This window comes from Ictalurus punctatus, chromosome 3, assembly GCF_001660625.3.
Source record: "Ictalurus punctatus breed USDA103 chromosome 3, Coco_2.0, whole genome shotgun sequence".
Taxonomy (NCBI): domain Eukaryota; kingdom Metazoa; phylum Chordata; class Actinopteri; order Siluriformes; family Ictaluridae; genus Ictalurus; species Ictalurus punctatus.
Genome location: NC_030418.2, coordinates 33,314,378 through 33,331,381, shown reverse-complemented (window position 1 = coordinate 33,331,381; position 17,004 = coordinate 33,314,378). Strand labels below are relative to the sequence as shown.

General features: G+C 42.6%; 1 protein-coding gene across 1 annotated transcript in view; it reads right to left on the bottom strand.

Moving 5' to 3' along the window:
- The window catches only part of galntl6 (polypeptide N-acetylgalactosaminyltransferase like 6), a 253,498-nt gene that overhangs the window by 186,718 nt on the left and 49,776 nt on the right, over positions 1-17,004 (bottom strand). The window contains exons 3-4 of the mRNA XM_017464226.3: positions 10,406-10,514; positions 2,221-2,359 (exon numbers count right to left, since the gene is read on the bottom strand). Of these exons, the coding sequence (XP_017319715.1) occupies positions 2,221-2,359; positions 10,406-10,514 (248 nt within the window). The remainder of the gene's footprint in view (positions 1-2,220; positions 2,360-10,405; positions 10,515-17,004) is intronic.

Here is a 17,004-nt window from a genome sequence, read left to right as displayed (position 1 = left end):
TATGAGGTGCTTCTCCTGAAAAACTGTCTTTGTTCTATGCAAAACATGTCTGCTGTTACTGTGGCCAAACAACTCGATCTTTGATTCGTCTGTCCAGAGCACATTATTCCTAAAGGCCTGGTCTTTCCCTATATGCTCATTGGCAAACTGTAGTCTTACTCTAATGTTTTATTAAATGAAATTTTGGGGTTCTTGGAGACTTACTTTTGCATCAGACGGTCTGCTCTTGGGCTGAATTTGCTGGGAAGGTCAGTCCTGGACTAATAGGAGGTTGTTTGAAATCTGCACCACTTTTAGATGATTTTCCTTACAGTGGAATAATGTATTTCAAATACAGGACTTGTAGGCATCCACAATCTTTTTTTTCTGAAAGCCTTACAGAACTCTTTAGATCATGGCATGATGACACCACACACCTCAATAACAAAGGGAACACCAAACACATATTTGTGAGAAAAAAGTCAGTGTTGTCAGAACTGTGACTCGCAATTGTTGGAAATAAAGTCGGAATTGCGAGGTATAAATTCCCAATTGCGTTAAAAAATGTGGTGGTCTCTGTGGTGGAAATGGCCTTCCATAGGACAGAGCTTGATATTGTCACAGCTCAGTCAGATCAGAACTCAAACTCTCACCGCTAGTACTTAGGGATGTCATTCACCTAGAATCAATGCGAAGTATACGTTCAGTCAACTGGTTTCTCTGCGTTACCAAGCCGATCTAGTTAGTTAGTCTTCTCGTTATCCTCGACCCTTGTTTCCGGTTCCGACTACGCTCTCTGCCTGACCCCGTTTGTGTTGTTCGTCCGATCGCTTGACCATTGCCTACTTACGACTACGTTTCTTGAACTTCCCGATACCACGCTCTACACCCGCCGCCCGCTTCTGCTTCCGAGCCGATTCTTGGTTCGTGACGGTTATACCCATTAAAACTAAACTCACCGAGACTTTCTTGCATTATGACGCCACCAGGTTTGTCAACATTACCCGATGGAGTAGTACATAATGTTCTGCTGTTAATCTAATGACTTGAAAAGATGAAAATTTTAACCCTTATCTCTGTTTCCTAATTAAAGTCTTAACAGCGATACCGAGCTCCAGAGGATGTAAAAAAAACAAAACATGAATGATCCGATCATGTGCTCATTTGCATACTGATAATCCTAAAACTGGTGTTCTCTGAGACGTGAAATAAATAAATAAATAAACTAAATTCCTAGTACATTTCCTCCATGTTACTGTGTTCTGAAGACCACCAGCTTATTTTTCCGCCATCTTTGCTCACCCTGTTGGGAGAGTTTTGTATGGAAACGTATTGTTTAAGAATTCGATTATCAGATTAGGGTGACTGATCGGAAGGTCGTGAGTTCAAACCTCAGGACTGCCAAGGCACCACTGCTGGGGACTTTAGCAAGGCCCTTAACCCTCAACTGCTCAGATGTATAAATAAAATAAATGTAAGTCGCTCTGGATAAGCGCGTCTGCTAAATGCCATGCATGAAAATGATGCTACGCATAGACAAGACATAGAAAAAGTTTAAAAATGGCTTCCTTTGTAACTTCAGTTTGTTCACACGTAAAAAAAAAAGAAATAATGGTCTGTTTCACGATTCCGAGGCAGAAGTCACACAGATCTGACTGGCATGCAGTTGAAAATACAGTGAAAATCCAATTAAAGTGTAGTAGATAAACAGATAAGTGAAATAAAATAGAATAACTCGGAGATGGCAACGGGGTCAGTGTTTAACGTTCGAAGCTAGTGATTGGTAGATTGTTAGATTAAATCTAATGACTCCGAGAGAACAATTGTTTGACCCTAGAGAATTGCAATTAACCCTCAATTATTCCGCTGAATGCTCTGGACTCAGCCAAGTCACTTTGGACGCAACCGTGAGGTGACTGGCAAATAAATAAATGTAAAGGTAAATACAAATGCAATATACAACAAGTTATAAGACTGATATACAGTGTACGGCATACACATTCACCTCAATGAAACTATATATATATATATATATATATATATATATATATATATATATATATATATATATATATAACTATATATGAGACATTGTCCATGTATTCAGTATTTCAACCTACAGTAGTTACTAATAAACAGATGTACTGATTTACGTAACTTAACTTACTAAAGTTCCTTCAAAACTAATACAGATGATCCATAGGGAGGATAGATCTTTACTTTTTTTTATCTTTTACTCACTTGGGGTGTCTGATGTCGGGCAGCGAGCGATCCAGTGCGATGTTGTTGCTCACGTAGATATTAAAGCCGTTCTCTTTGTACACTGAATCGTCACACTCGTCCTCTGCAAGCGGGTACGGCTTCCCCTGCTCTCCTTTCCCTACGACACACACATAAACATCGTCTTCGAAATGTGCATGCTTTTGTATGTGCTTGAGTGTGTGTGCGTGTGTGTGTGTGTGTGTGCGCAGGAAATCTTTGGTAATTAGAATTCCAGGCTTTTCATTTCGAAGCTGGGGTAAACAGTGAGAAAGATGAACGTTTAGCAGTGTATCTCCATGATGTACAGTAAATTTGCTGCTTCTTGCAGTTGGTTCAAGGTTACTCATACGAAACAAATTTGGGGGAGAACGAAAAAGAGAAAATAACACCGACAATCATTTAATCATGAGATTTTGGATCAAAGTATTTTCATTTCAGTGTACGTTTATAAAACTCGATTGAGTGACCGGCCAAAATTAAACACTGTAAATGCTACGGGTATCACGGAAAAGGGCTCGCCGACATCCATCAATCAAGAATAGCTAATCGACAAAATCTGTACGTTTTTGTCTCACGTCATTTGAGGGGAAAATAGAAGGTACTCCGGCACCCTAATGTTATTCTACCTTTCTTATTCTTCTTCTTTTTCTGGTTAGGGTGTCCATAGAACTGTCTATTAAAAACTTGTGATGTTTGACATACTGATTGGGGAGGGTCTAAGGAACATTCTGACCAAATTTGGGCCACGTTCTGTCAAAGATCTAGCGCCACCTTCGGGTCAAATTTGGAAGTACCTTTAAGGTAATGACTTTTGAACTGTGTGTCCAAAGTTTAAAAGCCAGGCATCTCTGGATTCTCCAGGCAGAGACGAGTTCAACGCACCCTATGACATCAATTTCCGCCTAATTAGTTTTTTCTGCTATCTTGGATTGTGTCAAAAACAGTTTATCCGCTACTCCTCCTATAAATTGTGTCCAATCATCACCAAATTTGGCACATGTCTTCAGAACATCTTCAGAGTCCATCTATCCATCCATCTTCTATACCGCTTTATCCTTTTCAGGGTCACGGGGAACCTGGAGACTATCCCAGGGAGCATCGGGCACAAGGCGGGGCACACTCTGGACAGGGTGCCAGTCCATTGCAGGGCACAATCACACACATACTCACACACCCGTTCATACACTACGGACACTTTGGACATGCCAATCAGCCTACCATGCATGTCTCTGGACTGGGGGAAGAAACCGGAGTATACGGAGGAAACCCTCACAGTACGGGGAGAACATGCAAACTCCGCACACACAAACCCCCGAGCCTGGAGGTGTGAGGCAAACGTGCTAACCACTAAGCCACCGTGCGCCCCATCTTCAGAGTAAGCCTCATAAAAAATATATCTGACAGCGAAGCTGCCAAACAGGACGTGAGGCTGAATTTCAGCAACGACCTTGCACACTGACACAAATCTTGGTAGGCAACTTCAGGACCATGCCCCGAGGCTATGCAACACATCCCGTGAAAGCGCCGCCTACTGGTCAAAATTTACAACAACATGCCGAAAATGCTTCCATCTAAGAGCCATTTTTGCTACGCCTCTGCCGAACTTTGTCCAAGCTTCACCAAATTTGGCTCACATCATCGTGAGACCTGTCTAAAGTTGTACAAAGTGGGGAAAAAAGTGCCAGACAGATGGGATAAAACCATAAACACCTTAGATATTTTTAAAATATGAGGAGAAAAAAAAAATCATGTCAGAGTAGGAGCAATCATGACCACAGGTCAAAGTAGCAACAGACAACACCACAGGTCACAGCGGTAGCGCCAGACGCAACAGCAACGCCACCTTGCTGCCTATTTGTTCATCAAGACATTTCCTCTTAGAGTCAGACAATTCCACCACTGTCCATGGTCAAAACATACACATCATGAGTGGAACTACAAATCAGCCTTCAATCCCTTTGCCAAGAGTGCCAAGCTCTGCTTTCCTGTGATTGCTTACAATCAATTGAACAACAATTGTATCACAAATCTTCCGTGAATGTGCGGCTCACCGAGTCTGCGTGCTTGGCCCCTGAAAATGCTGCTCGCATCTTTAATTACTATTATTATTATTATTATGACATAAATTTCATCATATAAGACTGATTTCAAAACACGCCGTTTATTCCACTCATCCAGAAAAATAGAACGCTGTCGCAACAACCAAGCAAAAACATTATGTTTAAAAAATATATTGCTACAGTGCTATTGAGAAGAAAAAAAACAAAAAAACAACAACATAGTATTCACATCTGTTCCTCAATCTGTTTGTTAAAATTACTATCTTCAATGAACAAATTTGAAGTGGTGGCTCAATAGTTAAAGTGCACCTATTATGGATTTGAAACGTGCCTAAGTTTGTTTTAGAGGTCTTGTATAATAAACGTACATGCATCCAAGGCCAAAAAACACTTTAACGTGCTCATAATTTAAACTGCAGCATTATACCCCACCCCCCGTGTCTCAAATGACTCGTTAAATGATCCGTTCTAAATGATTCTTTCTAAACTCTTCCTTTCAGAGAGCATACTCTGCTCTGATTGGTCAGACGTCCCAGTCTGTCATGATTGGTCTACCGCTGTCAGTGCGTCGAAAAGGAAACGCCCACTACCGTGACGAGCTCCAGCTCCGTCTGTCAGCGAGCAGCCGATGAAGAGCAGAGGCGGGGCTTTTTGTTACACACCTACGTAGGTTAATACAGGAAGCAAAGTCTGGAATCACTAACGACTCGATTCAGCTGTTCAGAATCGATTCCTTCTTTGGGGAGTCGATAACTCCGTTTGTCGTGCGCTTTGATTTTTGAAACTTTACAGATTTTTTACATTCACAAACAGCTACGTATATAACACACTTTATGAAAGGTGATATTTGAAAAAACCGTTATAGGTGCACTTTAAGGCTCTGGGTTACTGATCAGAAGTCTAAGCACCACCAAGCTGCCACTGTTGGGCCCTCGAGCAAGGCCCTTAACCCTCTCTGCTCCAGGGGTGCCATATCATGGCTGACCCTGCGCTCTGACCCCAACTTGGTAACAAGCTGAGATATATAAAAAAAAAAAGAATTCCATTGTTCTGTAATGTATCTGTAACAAATAAAGGCTTCTTTTTTCTTTTCTTTCAGTTTCATTGACATTTTATCATGTTACAGATGAGGATCTCTGCAGCATTGCTCACGAGAGCATGATGTCAATAATTTAACGGCAGCATTCTGGCAATTATCGGTATCACAAAAGCACATTTTAATGCACACTCTCCCACAGAATCGCTCCTTCTCCCACTGTTTGTGTGCAGAATGTCGTCTCTCTGTGCATAATTACCGAAACCCCACTCCCACTCCTTACTGCATTCTCCCAGGACCATGGACTCAAACAGAAAATATGATTCATAACACTGCATACTTCCCTTCTCTTGGCCATTAAAAAGATTCAGAACAGCTTGACTAAATATTAAATGCCAAAGTGTAACTAAAAGAATGCGGGCTTGCGAATGTATCAAACCCAGGTAAGCAAGCTCATTAAAAAAAAAAAACGACAAACTAAACTTTTTTTTCTTTTCTTTTCTTTTTTTTAAAGTTCAGAATTTCCTGTATTTCTGAACTCCGATTGTGTTTAGGGCTGTACTAAATAAACATCACAGCAATGCCTGTCCTTTCAAGTAAAGAAAAAAAAAATAATCAAGTTTGACTCGGAGGATAAGCAGGATTCAGCTATTCAGCACAACGCTGCTGAATTCTCAAATCTGATTGGTCAGACAGTGGTGATTAATTGTCAATAACAGCAGCTCTGACAGTAGTACCATCTCACAGCGGTATATTAATGGGCTTGTTCTAATGCGTTATCGTCGCTATAGTAACACCTCATTCACTTGTATGGGACTTGGATGGCGGACAATCTGCGTGATCTAAGGCTAATAATAAACATTAAAAATAAACATGTCATTTACCCACAAAAAAAAAACCAAAACAAAACATCTAGTTATTCTTTCAGTAAGAAGACTTCAATTTGTTATTAACGGAAGGAGTCTCCGGTGTCAGTGTTTCGATATCGCCACGACAACGACGCTTTCCAGAACAAGGTTGGTCTTTTTGTCTTATTAACTTCAACAGAGAGAGAAAAAAGTCTGATGAGAGAATGACTCTTTATAGCTGCGATAAGTAATATCGTGTCTCCTGGGCATTCCACATCATTAAATAATTATTTTTAAAAAAACCCTATAAATTAAATATTGCGATCATTATCAAATTGCTGAGGTATAAGAGCAATAAACGCTTCAGGACACGTCGTTATTGGAACATAATTCACTTCTGCTCTGCGTCAGGTCCCACCACACTAGCCGGTCATTGATGATTTACCTATAACAGCATGCCCCCTAAGTGTTTCATTCCTTATACTTTATAAACAGGTCGACCTTTCAGACTAACACATTCGGTTAGTAATTCAGTGATAAACGTTTCATACAACCGAGTGAGCTTAGTTAACATTTCCACACTCTCTGCAATGTGAATCTCCCACTCGTGCTCTCTCCGTCTGATGTCCTGGGGTAATTTCCTCTTTTACACGTGCTCCTCTGGGAGTTTATTTCCGTCCAGTTCAGCCACGTCTGGCTTTTTTTTTTCCCCTCCATCCTCCTCTAAGAAAATTACAAGCTGAATTACCTTCTGTTGTTCGGTAAACTCAGCGTCTAATCATTTTAGTCCCGTGGGGATACACATGTCCGTAATCTTCTATGCAGATTTTCTTGTTGGGGGAAGGAGAAGGGTGGGTGGGGATGTTTGAGTGCTGCTACCGGGCGTATTTAGTCTCGTAAACACTCCCCGAATCACAAAACGAAAGACGGATGCTTCTTCTGTACGACGTTATTATTGTTTTATTGTATTTCGTTGTAAATTGTAAACTGTTGCTGGAACATCGGTTTCGACCCTTCGACCGCTTGGATGCCGCGTTATGAATCGAGCGTGATCGTATGACCACGTGAAATGAACATCTGGGTTTGAAGGAAATATTTTGTGGTAACTGAATCGCGGTCCGGATGAGAGAGTTTTATCCCTGAGGAGACTGAGGTAATATATATATATATATATATATATATATATATATATATATATATATATATATATATATATATATATATATATCTTGAAGATAAAAATAAATAACACGACTTGTCATCTTACCTTTCAAACTGAAAACTTGCCAGAACATGTAATGTTTTTGCTTTACCGACACTGGAGACTCCTTCCATAAAAGTTAAATAAACGTCTCCTCACAGAAAACTTCAGCGTGATCGACGCTTATACACCGTGTACGAGCTTTTACTGTCGAAATTATAACAATTACGACGATTACATTAATATAAACCTGGGATTCTCAGCCGCACTATTGCCGGGGCTGCTGTTATGGGAGACGATTCGATAATAATTCATTCTGAGAAATGAACAGTGCTGTGGACTTAAAAAGGACCACAGCAAAACTAGTTTAAACGTGTTGGAATGTGAGGCGGTGCACTGAAGCTTGTTTATGCGTCATTACTGAACGGCTATAAAAGCACAGTCAAAATACGGTTCTAGTTTACGGCTCTGTTTTGTGTAATATGCACAAAAATACAAGCTGGAATCCCGTTCCATCTCGTGTGTAGTGGTTAAACTGCCATCATCTACACTGCAGTCACCCAGAAAGCAATTTGTTGATCAAATGAGAGCAGATTGGTGCAAATCCATTATTTAAATCCCCTGGTTTCATATTCCGATGTCTAAAATTAGTTGGGAGTCATGAAAAATGAATGGAAGGCTTAACGTGGTGCCTGTTGGGATAAGATTTGCCACCAACAGTTGGTGTGTATCGTTAAATCTCTGACTTTGCGTGATGATGTGATGTGATGTGGTGTGGTGTGATGTGATGGTGGAACCCAGAACGTTCGAGCTGAAGTGTCCATATGCAAAGAGACTCGAGACCCTGGATACACTCCGGAGGGAAAACTATTACATCACGCCGTCTAATCTCACAGATCGATCTGTTTAATACGCAGACTTACGACTCCATTATACTCCAAACAGTGTAAAGCTGTAAACTATTCTGTAAGGTTCTCACTGATTAATCAGGCTTGTTGATGGCTTTTATCTGCTAACATGGCACTCTGAACTCGAGAAATATTTCTCCTCATTTCGTGTGAGGTATTGGATCAGAGCAATGTCTCCTTAACCCAAATAACAAAAACTCACTGAAGGGATGCAGATATATTACACTGGGGTGGCACTGCTAAAGGCAACACAGTAATAATGAAAGAAAAAGAGAGCGAGAGAGAGCGAAAGAAAGCTGTGCATGGATGAAAATCTGTCCTTATGCCATGATCCCTGCAGAAATCTGCTGTATTACTTCTGTCCCTGTTTCGGTGCGACATTCTCCTTTCACTCATTCATTTACTCTCTGATCTAATGGCTGAAAAGGAGATGCGATGGGGCAACTTTGGCTCAGGTGGTAGAGCAGGTTGTCCACTAATCGCAGGGTTCTAGATTCCCGGCCTCCACATGCCGAAATGTCCTCCCGATGGCTGGCTAGCTGTGAGTGTGAAAGTGCGTCTGAGAGTGTGTGTGTGAGTGTGTGTGAATGGGTGAATGGTAAATGAGAAACATCCAAACAAAGCACTATATAAGTGCAGACAATTTACCATAGATGAGTTGGACAATTTAGATGCATCGATGGATGAGTGGATAGGTGGATAGTGTGATGGGTTAAATAATTGAATGATGAATGGATGGAGTATGGACAGATAGGGGTGGGGGAGACGGATGGATGGGTGAATGTACTGAAGGATGGATGGATTGGTGAGAGGACTAACTAAAGAATGCATGGATGGATGAGTGGGTGAATGGTCTAACGGAAGGATGGATGGGTGAATGGTCTAACTAAAGAATCAATGAATGGATGGAGTAATGGATGGATGGACAGACAGATGGGTGTTGGGGAGACGGACGGATGGATTTTCTGAAGGATGGAGTGAAAAAAATAACTAAAGAATGCATGGATGGACGGACAAAAGAATGAATGGACGGACAGACGGACGTATGGATGGGTGAATGGACTAACTAAAGAATAGATGGATGGATGCATTAAAGCGAGGATAGCGGAGTAAATGGATGGAGTAATGGAAGGATGGATGGACAGACAGAAGGGTGTGGGGGAGACAGATGAGTGAATGTACTGAAGAATGGATGGGTGGAAATATGGACGAGTAAAAAAATGTATGAATAGACTGATGGGTGGGGAGACAGACAGATAGATGGATGGGATGATGGATGGGTGAAAGGACTAGCTAAAGAACGGGGTTTTTTCTTTGAATCTTTCTTTGTTATTGTTTTTTGTTTCCCCCTTTCTTTTGGTTTTGGCTGTGGTTGTTTTGTTGGGGTTGTTGGGTGTGGTGTTATAATGTGTAAAATGCAAATTTCCAATAAAAATTCTATGATCAAAGATGGAATGGATGGGCTAATTAAATGAATGAATGGACTAACTAAAGAATCGGTGGATGGCCAGACGGACAGACACGTGGATGTATTGAATGATGGATGGAGTAAAGGAAGGGTGGATGAGCAGGGGGATGGAAGGAAGGATGGATGAGTGAATGTGATGATGAATGGATGGGTGGGTGAACGATCTAACTAAAGAATGAGTGGATGAAAGGATGAACGGACTTATGAGCGAACGGATGAGCGAATGGATGGATACTTCATTAGTCCCCAGGGGGAAATTTGGGCAAACATGACATTAATTATGACTTAAGGTTATTTGGCTTTGTGAGCAGCAGGATAGAAGGATAGAAGGATGGATGGGTGGATAGATGGATGGGTGGATGGATGGATGGGTGTACTTTATTAGTCCCCAGTAGGAGATGTGGGCAAACTTGACATCACTGGTGACTCAAGGTTAACTGTATTTCACATGTCTGTCAGTCGGGGATGTGAAATCACTCCACTTTAACTATAGGCAGTGGGTCTGTAATTTACTGCTGCAAAAGAGACTTGTAACATCATCAAACGCATAATACAACTCAAACAGAAAGGACGGGTGGAGGAATGAGTGAGTAAACGGACCGAATGTGTGTGTATTCCAGATGCTGAGGTGTCGTGGGCTTACCAATACGCATCTCGTCTCTCCTTATGCTCTCGTTGTCGTGCCAGTCTCTTCTCCTCAAGCCGTCTGTCCAGCTGTAAACATGTCCATCACTCAGTCCGAGCGCAAATCCCTGAAAAGGAGAAAGACCTCAGAGTGTGCCACCTGCATCGTTTCCGAACACCACTCGGCTACGCCTCTATCCGTGGAGGCTCAATTAAACAATTCGATCTTTTATTTATTAGCAATATTACGATCTCTGATCAAAACTGCGGGATAAAACAATAACGAACAACTGATACTTTACCAAAGCGGTTCTAGAAACACCTTTCTGATCAATCTTAAAGGGAACTCCGACTATGAAGACTCGTAGGCCTTAACACGCAATAATTGCCCCCTGCTACTAAAATGCCTTGATAGAAACACATGAAATATGTTCGTTACTTTAAAAACCCTTCATATTTAATACAGATTTTAACCTACGTAGGCCGCCCTTACGTGACATGTGGGATGCGCTCTGAGTCGATGATGGAAAATGGTTGCGCTTGAGCACTCAAAAGAATTAGTCCCTATCCCCACAGCAGGAAAAGAATATCACAGTGTGCTGGAATTTTCTAGTTCTTGTGTACTGTGATACAGGTTAGTGCACTTTTCTTTACAGTACATTCTCATACCATGAAACTCCTGTAAAATTAGCCTAAAACGCCTAGCCATGACATACCCACAGTAAAATGAAAGCTGTTCTTGGACCATTTGGAGTACACGCATACATATTTTTACATAATTGGATCATTCGGACCTTCGCCAGTGTAACAAGACTGTTCCTGTCAGGATGTTATGGATCAGTGGATTGCTTCATATGAGGTGAGTTGCCTCCGTTTCGTGAGTGTTTGTTTGTATGTCGGTGGTCTGACAGAGACGTTGATTGTAGCTGCTTGTTGTGATTGTATCTCAAAATCAATCGAATATATCGATTGAATCCCAAGGATCTTAGCTTTCCGAAGACATGAGTTTCCTTCGTACACATAGCGGCTGTGTAGATAGCACAGACTCGCTCGTAACATGGTGACGGCGCGTTAACGGGCCGTCGGAATTTTAACACGTTAAAGTACACGGCGGTGAGATAATAGCCGATCATCTCCACGATCATTGATATTAGAATACGTTTCGTCATAAAACGATCGCTCTCGGTCGGCGTAGACGTGCGGTTTGCTACACGGACACCGTGGATCTTACCCCGCTCTCGCCTCCTCACCTCTTCATTCCGAGTAATGTCTCCTATATCGGCCTCCTCGCTCATGTTACGCTCGGGTTCGAACTGAAAAGGCCGAAGACGTGTTTACGTCTCTGTAGGGTCGCTGCGGAATCAAGACCGTCGCAACCGTTTGACGTCGCTACCCAGAACACTTCGCGACGTAAACAGCGACGGCGGCCTACGAGTACGCGGATTTTAATTTATTCTTTATTATTTTTTTTTAAACTGACCTCTAGAGTGGTGTTGTATAGCGGATTTATAAAGCGGGTGTCGGCGGTGATCTAATAAGCCATACAAGTCTTCATAGGCGGGGTTCACTTTAAGAGTAAAATAATTTATCTGCGCAAATAGCTTGTGCAAAACACACCCTTTTTCTTTAGATCTGATAAGTTTATGGCTGTGTGCATTTCATTATATTGAGATACGTCTTTTAATCTCTTAAGTAATTGCATAAAACACACACACACACACACACACACACACACACACACACACACACACACACACACACACACACACACACACACACACACTGCCCGTCTCCCTTTGGTGCTTCACTCTTTTGAGGATTGTGCAACTTGGTGATTTGCCACAAACTAATTTATCTTTCCTTCCTCTCGTTTATTGCTTCTGGTATTTATATTAGTCCGGCACTAAAACACGCAGCCGCTTACAGTCTCGATTAAAATCGAGCACGGTGTCTGAGACGACTGTAAAGGTAGCTCTGTTACTCTGAAACGTCATCTATTTGTGCGACAAAAGTCCTATTTTTTCAATAAATGGGAGCAAATAGCCGAAAAGTGCAGCGATAATAAGGCAAACTGCGCCGATCCGACCGAGAATTGGAGAAAATGGACCGTTTCCATTTTCAGCATTTGACCCGCTTCCTGGTATTTATCTTGCCCGAGGTCGGTGTTTCTTCATCGCTCCATTTCAGCAAATAACGCTGGAGGAAATTTACATAACCCCAGACCTCGATATGAAATAATTTCTTCGTCGTCTGCTGAAAGGTAATTCGGTTCTTAGAGCGCACACTTTCAGGCCTCGGCGTTATTTATTCCTGCACTTCTGCTACGCTGCAGTTTTCACACAACTCGAGGATTTGACACCCAGAGGAGAAGGAGCACTGTCCATATCCAGCTCATAAAGATGAGGTCACGCGGAGGCAAAAGCAGCTAGAAATCTTTCATTACCTGCCCTCAGGGGCATTGCTGTTAACTACGAGGATTGAATTTCTCTAAATGAGGTGCTGCCTAGACTGCCTTCTCTCACTGCATCCCTGCATGCTGCAAAGTAATGAAGCAGCGCAAAAAGAACACCCCCCGCCCACACACACACTTACTTAATGGCCACTTTAATAGGAACACATATAACCTTGCTCGTTCCTCCAATCAGCCAATCATGTGGCAGCATCACAATGCGTAAACTCGCAATGCTTGTCTGCTCATCACAATTGTAAAGAGTTACCTTTGACTTCCTGTCAGTTACCTTAGACTTCCTTTCCTCTGAGCTCTCTCATCAAGAATGTGTTTTCCGTCACAGGACTGCCCCTCGGCTGGATGTTTTGTTTGCTCGACTGTGAAAAATCCCAGAATATTCAAACCGGCCCCTCTGACACGGTCGCAGAAAGTCGTAGAGATAACCCCGATGTCCTCATGCGAACATTAACTGAAGCTCTTGACTTGAATCTGCATGATTTGATGCACTGCGCTCATGCGCCACATGACTGGCTGATTGGAACTGCATCAATATGCATGTGTACAAGCGTTCCTATTAAAGTGACCAGTCAGTGTGGAGTGAAACGATCCAGACTAACTACACCGTACATTCCCAGTCAAATCCAACATCCATCAATCCATGTGTTCTAAAGCCTTGTAGACGAGAGGTTTTTTTTAAAAAATATATATATGCATGCCAGAGAACAAAAAAGGAAAACTCTACAGTCCGGTGATAGCTGTTTAATAAAACATCGCGTTTTCACTTCTTATTCCAGCAGCCTGACTCGGCCTTGAATAAATTCATGCGTCTTCTTTTCATGCTGTCTTTCTTTTTTTTTTTGCCGCTCTGATTCGGCCACGGGCGCCTCAGACGTCCCGGCACGGGTCCGTGTTTAAAAAACAAGAGCAAACAATGTACCGCGCACCCAATAAAGTAAAGAGACCAAAAATCCAGTGTTGTCTTGTTTTGGTCTCTGGTGTGGGAAGTGCACGATGCCAATCTAGCAGACGGTGAAGAGCAAAACAATTTCACACACCACAAACAGCATCGAGTACCTGCGCTGTGCTGGCATGACGGAGCAAGACAAACTAACGTTTGAAGTACTTTACAAACCGAAAACAAGCACTTCACACCTCCTTTAACGCACGCACAACATAATCCAATTAACACGGAAACCTTTCCTGCATCTGGAAACAATCAGCAGGGTTGGTACGCGACACTGTGGTGTGATGCGGCCGGACACGAACTATCACTCGTGATTATTATATAAGATGTTTTATATTATTATATAAAAAATGTTCCCCAGATGAGGACGGGTTCCCTTCCGAGTCTGGTTCCTCTCAAGGTTTCTTCCTGATATCATCTGAGGGAGTTTTTCCTCGCCACGTTTCGTGTTGCGGAACGTCCGTGAAACAAGTCAGTCGCTGTCATTTTCACACTCTATCTCTTTTTCTGGCCTTCCTAGACTTTCCACGAAGTATGAAAGCGGTTTTCGGGTCTGAGAGCAGTCCAGAGAACCTCTTGAAAATAGTGGTCGGTACAAATCGTGGAAGCTGTACGCCGTCTGCGCTACGTGCCAAGCAATGTGATCGTGAAAGAGATGGAACGCGTGTGCGGCTGTGGCTCAGGTGGTAGAGCGGGTTGTCCGCTAGTCGTAGTGGCGGTTCGATTCCCGGCCCACGTGACTGCACATGCCGAAGTGTCCTTGGGCAAGAGCCCCAAGTTGCTCCTGATGGCAAGCTAGCGCCTTGCACGGAAGCTCTGCTACCATTGGCGTGTGTGTGAATGGGTGAATGAGAACCCGTTTGTAGAACTGTTGAGGTTAAAAAAAAAAAAAACACTATATATGTGCAGACCATTTACCATTGATTCCAATTGTGACATTATTGCAAGTTTTGTGATGGCAAGGGATGAAGTGATGCGCTGCTGTGGTCACTGAAAGAGACGGAAGACCTTATCAGTATATAAAACTAGACCTTTATAGGACAGGAGTGCTGTAATTAGCTCACCTTTGTGACGCGAGTGTTTGCGATGAGAGCTTCTTGAAAAACGAACGTCTCGTGCCGACCGCACTGCTAAAATTCTTCTTAAAAACGTAAAAAATATATATTTTGAAAAGTACTAATTGAATCAACCGCACGTAGGTTGTCAGGGTGAGAGTTCCACGGTTTAGCCCGTAGTGACTAAAGGCCGACTCGCCGCTTTTCAGCCCCGTCTTGGGTAAAACCATCAGGTTGTGGTTGGATGACCTGAGTGATCTAGCAGGAGTATATTTATTAAGTGATCATATCACAAAGGTATGTTGGAGCACCACCATGAAGACATTTTAAAAATGAATAACAGGATTTTTAAATCAATTCTGGAAGACGCAGGTCGTCAGTGAAGTGATTTAAGTGCTGGAGTGATCTGATTCTTCGGAATAGTACGTCTCGGGATTCTTGCAGATGCATTCTGAACTCTTTGTAAGTGTTTGATGGGGCTCTTTGGTAAGCCGACCGAAACACTGTTGCAGTAGTCGAGTCTAGATGTAACAAATGCATGCACAGTATGAGTATCTGTGGGGGAGAGAACATCACCTACTTTAGAGATGCTACGGAGGTGATAATATGCTGTTTTACAAACATTGCTAAGATGGCTTTTGAAAAGCGAGATCACCGTCAAACACGATCCCTAAATTCTTAACGCAGTCATTCGCCTTGAGAGACGAAGAGTCTAGATATGGCATAATTAACTTTCTCTGTGCGTCATTTCCGATAATAAGTACTTCTGTCTTATCTTTATTTAGCTGCAGAAAGCTCTGTGATATCCACAAGTTTACGCTATCTATGCAGTTCACAAGGGTGCTAATGGACTTGTGGGCATCTGGTGCAAGTGTGAGATAAGAGTTGTGTGTCATCCGCATACTGATGGAAGGAGATGTTTTATCAATTAATTACACCAGCTAATGGCAGCATATATAAGTTAAATAACAATGGACCCAAAATTGAGCCTTGGGGAACACCACAAGATATCGCATGACGTCTGGAGATGTGTGTACCCGGTGCAACATAATATTCCCTGCCACTTCAGTAGGATCTAAACCAGGGGTGTCCGATGTTACCCACAAAGGGCCGGTGTGGGTGCAGGGTTTCACTCCAACCAAGAAGCCATTTTCAAGTTGTTTTTACAGATAGCTTGGTGAACCATAAGCTTTGTGTGCTTCCATCGCCCTTCGACTTTTCCACAGTCTCTTTTAAGATTTACAGTGGAGGTACTATTTCTCCGAGGGGCAGCTTTAATTATCCCAGACACACTTTTTGTTTTTATAGAGGCAACAGAGTTAATGCATTTGTTCAGCCGGACATTACAGCTCCCCACTAATGCTAACCCTAGAGATGATATGAGCTCCATGAAGTTCGCAGCAGTGAGATGGCACTTAGTGACAGTCCTCTTATCACTCAGTGTTAGTACATGCTGAAATTTCAAAGAAGACACAATAGTGGGCAGAAATGACAATGTCGACTGTCTTTGGTTCATTAATAGCTAAATCGTAGATCACCAGATCCGGTGTATGGCCGTGTTTGTGTGTGGGGCCAGATACATGCTGCATGAGGCCAAAAGAGGTTAGTAACCCTGTGAATGCTGACAGTCCATGGATCAGAGACCACCAACATCCGTATGGGTGTTGAAATCACCGGTAATTAACGCATATTCATAGTCAGTTAATATCCTAGAAAGCAGTGCCCCGAAATCATCAAGAAAACCTTCGTTAAGTCTAGGACGGTGAAAGATAACTAGTAACATTTCAGACTGATCACTCTTGAGATGCACTGGAAGGTACACAAATGTTTCAGATTTCCCCAGAGAAATATGTCCATCCATCCATCTTCTATACCGCTTATCCTTTTCAGGGTCACGGGGAAACCTGGAGCCTATCCCAGGGAGCGTCAGGCACAAGGCGGGGTACACCCTGGACAGGGTGCCAATCCATCACAGGGCACAATCACATACACACTCACACACCCATTCATACACTACGGACACTTTGGACACGCCAATCAGCCTACCATGCATGTGTTTGGACTGGGGGAGGAAACCGGAGTACCCGGAGGAAACCCCCGCAGCACGGGGAGAACATGCAAACTCCGCACACACAGGGCCACGGTGGGAA